At 38.8% G+C, this 11,029-nt stretch overlaps 1 protein-coding gene across 1 annotated transcript in view; it reads right to left on the bottom strand.

Moving 5' to 3' along the window:
* LOC119410487 (ephrin type-A receptor 4) overlaps nucleotides 1-11,029 on the bottom strand; it is a gene marked incomplete in the record, with an annotated part of 104,369 nt that overhangs the window by 44,953 nt on the left and 48,387 nt on the right. Inside the window, 1 exon segment of the mRNA XM_037677366.1 lies at nucleotides 5,700-5,855. Within this exon segment, the coding sequence (XP_037533294.1) occupies nucleotides 5,700-5,855 (156 nt within the window).

The following is an 11,029-nucleotide window of genomic DNA, read 5'->3' as shown; positions in this document are numbered from 1 at the left end:
GGGGGGGCATAGGTCAGAGTCAGAGCCGGCACTAATGTTCAAGTCCTATCTGCAACATTACCAAAGCAGCAGAGGTGATATAGCTGGGTCTTATAAAATCAGCTAAATAATGAGCTTTAACAGCTGTTGCTTGTAGCCATTATTGTCCATTTCTGAGCTGACTAACAAGACAATGAGGATGACCTCCCAGCTCATCCATTAAAATATGGGAGTAATGCAGTGTGAGTACTGGGGCTCAACAGTGAAAACATTTATTTATTTATAATAAGAAAAAAAAAGCTGAATTAAACCAGCATTATTGAAGGAATGCATATTGCCCACTGCCATGCATGACAAAGTTTTAAATAAAAAGTTCAATTGTTTAGACCTCAACATATGTGGTGGGGGTGAATTTTAGCTACTGTGCCATCATTTACCTCAATATCTGTGCATGAACTGGCTGGGTTATAGCCAGTTTGGTGGAATCAGTTGTATCAGTGATTACTTTCAGAGTTTTATTCAAATCTGTCTTGTTGTTCAGTCAAATAAACCCATTCTCATATACATGGGAATACATGACCGCCCGCCATCCATGTCAGCAGGAAATAATAGGTTTAATAAGTGCAGTGAGCAACTGGTTCTATGTTAGAGAGAAAGACTAAAACATTCATGTTTAAATGGGGCTAATAAAAACAGAAACTTTAGATGCAAACCATGTTGTTTTTCATCAGGGGTTCCTTAACAGCAGCTGAATTGTTTCATACTTTTTCCTTCTTTATTGTTGTTACAGGAAGTTGAATGTCCGGGAGTTTTCAGTGTTAAAAACAGCACGCTGTAAAGTTGCCTCTTGCAGAAACGTACAGCTTTTTGAAAATGTGTAAACAGAAATCCAGATATAAATTAATATAATGTGATCCAATGTAAAATTAGGATGTTCGTGCCTTAAAACTTGGTTAAGAGATGATGTTTGTCAGCAGGTATGAATTAACAGATCCAACAGCATCTCTTTTAAATACAGATGGGCTACATTCACATTGCAGGTCTTAATGCTCAACTCCAGTTTTTTGCTCAGATCCAATCTTTTTTACGTGGTCGTTCACATTGTCATTAAAATGTGACATCCATCAGACTCCAGTGGCAGCCCACAAGTGCAGAAGAAAATGTGGCAGCACACGCAGCACGATGTGTTTAAGGAAGTAAACATGGATGCTACACACGTTAGCATGATTCTAAAGTTGTTGCGCAATCAGAACCAATTAAATTATTATCTACCACTTGACAGCTCCTACAGTGCGGCATTGTTAATTGTGGAATAGGAGTGACACACTGAAGGTAGAAACAAACTCAAGCATCGATACCATCACACCAGTATTGATATGGTCCAACACTCACTGATATAAGCTGGATGAAATAAGACATGACTGTTCAGACTAGTTCAATTCAATTCAATTCAGTTTGTTTATATAGCGCCAAATCACAACAAAGTTGTCTCAGGGCACTTTACAGAAACATTCACATGAAAGCCAATTAGTAAAGTTCTCTATCTAAGGAATCCAGCAGACAAGTTGAATCTTGTAGTCACTTTGAAAAACATTAGATAAGGATCTGATTCAGTATCATGTATGAAAAAGACCTGGGTTGGATTTGAAAAATCTGATTCGTCATGTTCAGACTGTCATAAAAAAAATCAGATATGGGTCACATAGGGAGCATATGGTGGCTCAGTTGGTAGAGCTGTTTCCTCTCAGTGAGCAGGTCGCAGGTTCAAATCCCAGCCCGGGACCTTTCTGGGTGGAGTTTGCATGTTCTCTCTGTGCATGTGTGGGTTTTCTCCGGGTACTCCAGTTTCCTCCCACATACTAAAAACATGCATGTTAGGCTGATTGGTAACTAAATTGTCCCTATGTGTGAGAGAGAGAGTGAATGCTTGTTTATCTTGTTTGTCTCTATGTGTCCCTGTGATGGACTGAGACCTGTCCAGGGTGTCCCTTGTCTCTCGCACAGTGATTGCTGGATATGGGCACCAGTGACCCCCGCAACCCAAAAAGAAAGAAGCGGGTAAAAGATATTGGATGGATGGATGGATGGATGGATGGATGGATGGATGGATGGATGGATGGATGGATGGATGGATGGATGGATGGATGGATGGATGGATGGATGGATGGATGGATGGATGGATGGATGGATGGATGGATGGATGGATGGATGGGTCACATAGGGGGAAACATTTGGGGCGCACTTGCTTGCAGTTTGAACGTAGCCTTAGTTTTTAATTCTAGCAGTTTGAAAAGCTGAACAATAAATACATTTGTTATTTTAAACATAAATACTTAAATTGTACATAAAAGTAGACATTATTTCATGTGATCATTAAAATAGCATTGACCCAACCGACCCAGTTTCAATGTTCTATCAAGCCCAATAGAGTTTAAAATATATTTTGGTCTTCCTTTTCCATTTGTGTGGAAATAATTTAACAACATAAAAGCTGTAGTGTTGAATTTGCAGGTCCATCTGTTCCAGATGATGAACATATTTCACCACAGTGGAATGTTTATGATTTTGCCGAAATAAAAGAAAGTATCAGTGAAGTACACAGAGATGGATTGAAGGGGAGTCCAATTGAGTCCAATTATTCTGCCGAGTGATAAATCCACAGGAACTCAACAGAATAACAAGCCAGTGATGAGTTCAGGAACTTAACAGATGTTTTAGTTAATTTTATATTCAAATGTTGAACATAACAAGGCGTGAAATATGTTTGGGTTTTTTTTGGAAATGAAGGATTTTAATGATTTTCACTTTGCTCACTGATATTTCCCGTTTCATGACTCAGACAGGGAAAAGCCTACAGACTGGAAAAGTGTAATTGTTTTAACATGTACAGTAGACTTGTGACTTAAGAGGTATAATTGGAAGACCAGCAGTTTTACCAAAATGTGACTCACACAACCAAAGATTCAACTTTGCTGGATTCCTTAGATAGAGAACTTTACTCATTGGCTTTTATGTATTTGAATGTTCCTGTAAAGTGCCCTGAGACAACTTTGTTGTGATTTGGCACTATATAAATAAACTGAATTGAATTGAATTGAATTTGAATGAAAAGAGAAACGAGAAATACAGCACGCTTCCTCTATTAAATTATATATGTAGTTATTTAATTTTTTGCTCTTTTTGCATCCTATTCTTAACTTCTGTCACAAGTTATTGATTTTTTTGCTTTTTTTATCTCGCCATTTTCACTACATGTCTTAAATATATAGCCACTATTCTTCCTAATCACCTCTGCCTATTTGTTGTTTGCACATGGAAGATGGACTCTGAGGTGTAACAGTTTATCCTCTCATTAGTTCTCTCATGTCACCATGACTGATTATTATGTGCCACAAGGAGTCGAAAGACACCTATTAAACTAACAGCTGACTCTTACATGTTTGTGCAGAATAATTGTAGATGTGTGTTAGCATGCATTCCTAGAACAGCGTGAGGCTTCTGCAATGTGAGCAATGCATTGTAAGCTGTCCTGTTTAAATGGTATTATTACCTTACCATACCATACCACTTTATTTATAAAGCACTTAAAACAGCTACAAGGCCAACCAAAGTGCTGTACAGACAAAACAACAGGTAACACAAAGCAAAATACAAAATGAGGTAAATCAGAATATAGACAAAAAAAAACAAAAAACGATGCAGATAATGATGACAAACCAGTGTAGAGCATACAGGATCAAGACACAGATCATCTTGTGTTGAAAGCTATTGAATAGTAGTGAGTTTTTAAACGGGACTTGAAAACCAAGAGAAAGGGGGCCTGTCTGACAAGCAGAGGTACTGTAACTCGTTCTAAAGTCTTGGTCTTGCTACAGAGAAGGCCCTGTCACCTCTGCGCTTAAGACGAGTTCCTGGAACTATTACTAATACTACTACATAATACTAGTATGTATTATGTAAGCTCTCTGAAACTGGTTTCTCAGATCACACTATTGGCTGGTTCTCTAATTTTCTCCGATCTGAGGCAATATGTTCAACGTAACGGTACTTCTTCCACTTATTTAATTTAACAATGGTGTACCACAAGGTTCAGCCTTAGGTCACACTCTCTTCACAATCTACATAAGTAATATAGGTCAGATCATTCCTGATGCATCCTTACATTTCTATGCCGATGACACAGTAGTTTATTGTCGAGCTAAAACAGTTGGTAAGAAAAAGGTTTGTAGGCTCAATCATCCAGGTATATAACAACAAAAGAGGTTAAATCATGTCATCTGGACCAGTTTCTTTAAGTGAGAAACGTTTCGTCCCCCATCCAGAGGACTTTGTCAGTCTGTAGCCTGCCACAACTTTTTTTGTTGTTATCTACCTTGATGATTGAGCCTACAAACTTTTGTCTGAACCACTTCAGCCTTGGTTGTCCTCAGGCTGTTTCTATGAGTAACAAGTTGCTATATGGCCTAAAACATTTGATTGTTGTACATGATGATTGATTGTTTTGGATGGGTGTGTTTTGCATGTGTTAAAAGCTTACTTCTGAGATTCCAACAGGAGGTTGGCTTGAAACACAGCAGTGAAGGCTACTTATGGGACTGATCTGGTTGGCAGGCCACAGACTGATGAAGTACTCCAAATGGGGAATGAAACATTTCTCACTTAAAGAAACTGGTCCAGATGACATGATTTAACCTTTTTTGTTAACAGTTGCTAAGGTTTTACAGTCTGCCTTTGACATCATCCAGTCAGATTTGTTCCGTCTCAAACTTGTGCTAAATGCTGATAAAACAAAAGGGATTTTGTTTTCTAACAGGAAGTTGGTACCAGCAGTCCTTCCTTTTATTTTATTTTCAAATGGTGTCCCTATTGAGCTTGTCACTTCTCATTAATACTTGGGTATTTTGGTCGAATCACATGTCTCTTTTAAGCCCCATGTCAAAAACTTGGTAAAGAAATTGAAAGTTAAATTGGGTTTCTTTTTCAGAAATAGATCCTGTCTAACTCTGCATGCTAGGAAACACCTTGTAACTGCTACATTCTTCCCCTCCACTGACTACAGTGACAATATTTATGTGAATTCCCCTGCAAGCACCCTGCAGTTGTTGGATGCTGTCTATCACTGTGCACTAAGATTCATAACTGGCTGTAACTATCATACCCACCAATGCACCCTGTATTCATTGGTTATTTAAACTTTAAATCACTTCTTGGTCTGTTGCCTTCATATATCTCCTTCTATATGTCACCCGTGAGTGCAGCTACAGCGTGCACTCTCAGGACATTATTACATGCAGTGCTCCCTCAGTGAGAACTGAACTAGGCAAAAGGACCTTCTCCTACTCCGCTCCTGTTTCCTGGAATATCTTGCAAAAAAATCTGAAGCTCTCGATCTTGACCTCTCTAAGGGAATTTAAACAACTGCTAAATTCATGGCAAAAACCAACAGACATGTTCCTGTTTTTAGTATTTTACACTGCTTTATAATGTAACTGTTTTTGTTTCATTTTTATTTCATTTTTTCTATTAAATTTTTCATTTTATATGCTTTTATATGTTTGTCTATGTCTTCTGTTGTCTGTAAGCCATCTGTGTTCTTTGTTAAAAACAGGTCTCTCTTGTAAATGAGTCCACATGGCTCAATGTGACTAACCTGTATAAGTAATGGTTGAATGAAAAAAAAGTATGAATTGCTACAGTACGTAGCATGCGGGTGTACTTACAAGTGCAAGGCATGGATGCTGGGTCTGTCTCAGACCGAAAATATCCCTTATCACAGGCACAAGATGTTGATCCCTCCCTGACGGAGTAACTGTGGAGTGGGCACTTGGAACAGGAGCCATCGGTGGCCAAAGCCCGATAGTAACCAATCTTACAAGCTGAAAGAGAAGAACAGTGGAGAGTAGATTTTGTTAGTTGTGATGCACATCAAAATGCAGAACAATCTGCTCTTTTTCATAATAAGTAACAATTGTACCTTGACAATAGCAAAAGGCAGCAAGACTCTAAGAGTGACCAAAAGATCCCCATCTCATTTTTGTGCAAATTAAAAAGTCAGGAACAACTATAGAATAGTGAAACTAGAATACAGAGTGGAGACATTAATGTCTTACAAAAGCCAACATTTAGTTGTTGCAACACTTCACTGGAGCAAGAAAATCAAGACATTGCCAAAAACATTAGGATACAATCCACAAATTTCCATGCTAAGGCTGTCAAGATATATACTTACTGTCAAAGCTAATGTTTTAGGTATAGCTGGAACAACAAAAAAGTGAAGAAAATAATTGGATAAATATCCTAAGGCCTACATACTATCAGTATGTAGTAACAAAACTTTGTGCCAATCCATTTGAGCACGTTTGAACTATTTCAGTCCACTTTAGGCTGATTTACTGGCCAACCAACAAATGTAGAAACATCTGTGTAGTGAAGCAAGCACAAAACCCAAATGCAGTGGACGAATGTGACCATCTACAGCTTGTGTAATTTGTAGATATTCACATATGTTTTTCCTTTACAGGAGAAGAACCGATAATGCTCCAGTCTTGACAATTGTCTGCCATTTTGGAACAGAAAAACAATGTGCTGAATGCTTACAAATCTTTTGGTAACATTTCCTCCTTTTGTCTTTATTTTCCTTCTTCTGTGCTTTCTTCATTTTTTTTCTTCACTTTTCTCTAAATCATGGTTCCTCTATCAATAAAGCAATGGAGCAAGATTAAGGGTGTTTCTGACCAAAAAAAAGCTCAAATAACTACCTTTTGTCTTCTTCTTTTATAACATTCAGCTAATCTCTGGCGACACTGCAAACTGCAATGAAACAAGAGTCCCTGGCATTTCAGGCAATTTAACAAACAAATGCCACCAAATTTGGCCCGCCAGAACCCTGTCACTCTTAAAGGCTGATTCATTCTGCTGGTGCCCAGCACACACATATCCATACACCTTTGTCTGAAATGGTAACCTAAGTGACACTTTTCCTCCTGGTGGTGACAGGGCTCGTCTTTCATTTAAGTGACAGTTTGATTGGAGGGCTCGTCTTTCAAGGAGTTTCTCCTTTGTCTATCTGTTTCTCTAATGGCTGGGGATGCCTAGCAGGATTATATTTCACCCCCTGAGTGCTGAACCAGAAGAAGAGGACAAAAGAACAATTCTCAGAGAGGTGCAGTGCAAACTGTTGCAACACCGATTGGCCCAAATAAGCTGTCACTCTGTGAGGCTCCCATGTGCTTGGCAGTGGGCAACAAACAGTATGGTGGTCAAAAGATGGTGCTTTGGTTTTGTTAAAGTCAGTAATACACAGTGGTGGGCAGTTCCACTAATCGGCTAACAGCGGAATTAATTTTTCATTTAGCTGATTAGGGGCAGCATGGTGGTGCAACTGGTAGAGCTGCTGCCTCTTAGCAAGCAGGTTACCCTGGTTCAAATCCCGGTCCGGGGGCCTTTCAGGGTAGAGTTTGCATGTTCTCTCCGTGCATACGTGGGTTTTCTCCGGGTACTCCAGTTTCCTCCCACAGACCAAAAACATGCACGTTAGACAGATTGGTAACTCTAAATTGTATCTAGGTGTGAGTGAGAGATTGAATGGTTGTTTGTCTCATTTGTCTCTATGTGTCCCTGTGATGGACTGGAGACTTGTCCGGGGTGTACCCAGTCTCTCGCACAGTGATAGCTGAACACGGGCACCAGTGACCCCCAAAGAGAAAGACGTGGGTAAAGATAATGGATGGATGTTTAACTGCTAGAAAGCTTTTGAAACAGGTATGACTGAAAGCAGCTGTATATTGCAAAGTTAGAACCAAGTTTTTGTATGTCTCTATATTACCTTGGCAAATGTCCAGAGTGTACCCCGCCTCTTGCACAGTAATTGTTGGACATGGGCACTGGCGACCCCCATGACCCAAATGGAAGAAGCTAATGAATGGATGGATGGATTTAGCCGATTAGCGTATTTGCTAATTTTGGAAACTGTTAGCGGAATTAGCTTTCACTAAATTAGACTTTGCCAACTTTAAATGATTACCAGAATTCACAAGCTTGCTCCTGTCTGTTGTGGGCATGTCTTGAAGAGTCCATAAGGCACGCTGATATGTAGGCCTACATGTGACAAGATGTGATTGGTTAACAAAGCTTCAACTGGAAGGAGACGGAGACGTGTGACACAGACTGTGTGACATGTTGTCTTAGCAGTTAGCGGTTTAGCTTTAGCTTCTGCTAATTTTTTTTAACCTTTTTAGTGGTTTAGTATTTGAAATGCAGAATATTGGTTAGCAAAGCTAACTTTTTTGCTAACTGTGCCCACCACTGCTAGTATGTGAAAGAGTCTTCAAATTGTATAAAACAAGAGAAAATATTCAAAAGATTTTTTTTTCCCCAGATAAAGTCATAAATATAATAGCTTAAAAAGAATGGGTAGTGATTTTTAAACGTTTAAAGTCTAGTTTTGATTTTGTTTCTTTTTTCATCTTTCGGCTGCTCCCTTCCTCAGGGAGAGCCACAGTGAGCTAACTAGCATGAAGACAGGGAAATTGTTTTTATGCCGGTCCCTTCCTGATGCAAACACAAACCACTGAGCTACCACAGCCCTCTGTGTGGAGCAGAGAGCTGCTGACTGGAGTGCCCAGGGGGAGTGCACCTGGTAGTGACATAACAAGTTGTTTCCTAATGGTAAATATCCAGTCAATGTGCTTTTACGACACAACACCTACCAGACACTCACCTACCAGATGTTACTGTGGACTGTACAGTAATATCACTGTACAGAACTCATGTGGATGTGAATAAGTTAATGACATGTCCTGTAATTGACTAGTAAACTAGTCTATTCAACCCCTACTTCATCGGATGAAAGACAAAACGTTTCTACTTTTTTTGTTTTTTTTTTGTTTTGCAGACTTAACTTTTTTGGAAACATGAGGAAACAGACAGCACAAAAACCCAGAAACCCTACACACTTCAACTATGAGAGACAAAATGATGGGGGAATACTGGACAGCTAATTCTTCATCTCCATCTCTTTTTCTTCTTCTCTGGTGAGTACGCATTTAAGATTAACATTTTTTAAAAGGTTTAAGAGTTTAGAAACTTAAGGGTTAAAAACGCCAATATACAGTATTTCTGTATAAAAATACTAAAATAAACTACTACTTACTACTACTATAGTAAATACTAAAATAAACTATTACCCACTACTACTACTATTACTACTTACTACTACTTGTGTGCATAATTTTGTTCCTGCTCATGTACCACATGAGATGGTAATAATAAAGTGTGCTTGAACTTGAACTTGAACTAAAGTCTCCCTACTTTGCGGTTTTTCACTTATCGCAGGGCTTCAGGGTACGGAACCCCCATGATAAACGAGGGACTACTGTATTTTGAAAGGATTCAACAGTGAAAACATGGTCACGGGAAAGCTCAACTTTACTGCTAGAAAATTTGCATCTCGGTACATAATGATTCACTGGACTGGTGTAAATTACGGAAAATAAGTATCCCACTCGCCTTTTTAACTGAAGCCTTTGTTTCATTGAAGAGTTTTGCAGCTGCAGTAGTATGAAGGAGGAAACTTTAATTCATTGTAAGTCTCAACAATTTGGACACTGTCATTTTTTAAGCAATCCATGGATCAATGATCCTAGATCTTGAAGCAGCAGCTGAAATTACCGCTTGATAAGATGCTCTCTCTACTTTTGAATGGGAGACAAAAGAGATGTATCAAATATTTAAAAAAAGAATAATTCGCTTGAGCTTAAAGATTGTTTTTGCATAAAATGACCAAAATGCTGTAATTGTACAGTATTTTTCCGCCCTATAAGTCGCAATTGTTTTCATAATTTACATGCCCTGTGACTTATAGGCCGAAGCAACATATTTATGAATGTTTTCCCATATTTATAAACCAAATTTTGGCTGAGATTTGACTTGATTCATTCTGACTGAAAAAAAAATTGAATTGTACCACTTTCAGCTACTTGATGGAGGCAGAGTAGTAGTAGCAGTAAGGCATGCCGTTGTATAATGTAATAGGTAAACGTGGCTATAATGACAAATTCAAAAAAGTTCAAAACAAAAACAACTAGACTTTATTTATTATACTTTATACTTAATTGCTTTATTCTTGAATTTTTTTTAAATTTCCATTGTCCTGGATGACTGAGAATCTTCACCGGCTATTAATGACACAATCGGCTTGCCACAGTCTCCTCACCTTCGTTCTGCACGTTGCTTGGACCGACCTTTAAACCAGCTGCACTGCCCGGCGAAACGCAGCTTATTTGACCATTAAAGTGCATTTATTAAGCAAACGTTAGACTGAGACACACCTTTGCTATAATTTTGAGCAAACAAATAATTGTTTTTAGGCATTTATCTTATTAAATTATTGTTAAAGTCCTCCCATGCATGTTCTTGCGGCTGCCATTTGGTAGCCCATAGATTTTTGGCACAATACCGGCCCACATTTCCGGGTTCGGCCCACATTTCCGGGTTGTCAGTGGTGACGCGTAACAAACGCGACAAGTCAGCGGTGATACATAATAGATGCGACAAATACGGCAAAGCAACATATTGATGGATTTTTCCACTTTATTAGACAAATATGGACTGATGCGACTTATAGGGTGGAGCGACATGTACGGCGGAAAATACAGTAATAGTCAAACTCTTTGCCCCGCAGCCTCTCCTCTGTATTAGCTGGATTTGCATGGTGTGGTGTTAACTGACTCAAGTTAGCTGCAACCTGCTGAGTCATATTTTGCTAATCACCACACATGCCCCTCTTCCATAGTAACTTTTAGTACAAGTACAGCACGGTTCGACTCGGCTCGGTACAGTATTTGTTGTGTTTCCATTATGCTTTCTGTACCGGTTCCAGTGGATGGGGTTCAAATTGACGTCAAGTGTCTTACCAGCTAGTGGTGGTAAACTTTGAAAAGGTTTCAGTACAGGGTGAGAATTTATTTTGAAGTTTCTGGTAAATTAAAAAGAATACAGATTATTAAAATGATAAAAAATAAACCACACACACACACACACACACATATAT

The sequence above is a fragment of the Nematolebias whitei genome, chromosome 6 (assembly GCF_014905685.2).
Source record: "Nematolebias whitei isolate Nwh7 chromosome 6, NemWhi1, whole genome shotgun sequence".
Classification (NCBI taxonomy): Eukaryota; Metazoa; Chordata; class Actinopteri; order Cyprinodontiformes; family Rivulidae; genus Nematolebias; species Nematolebias whitei.
This window is presented reverse-complemented; position numbering and strand designations above follow the sequence as displayed.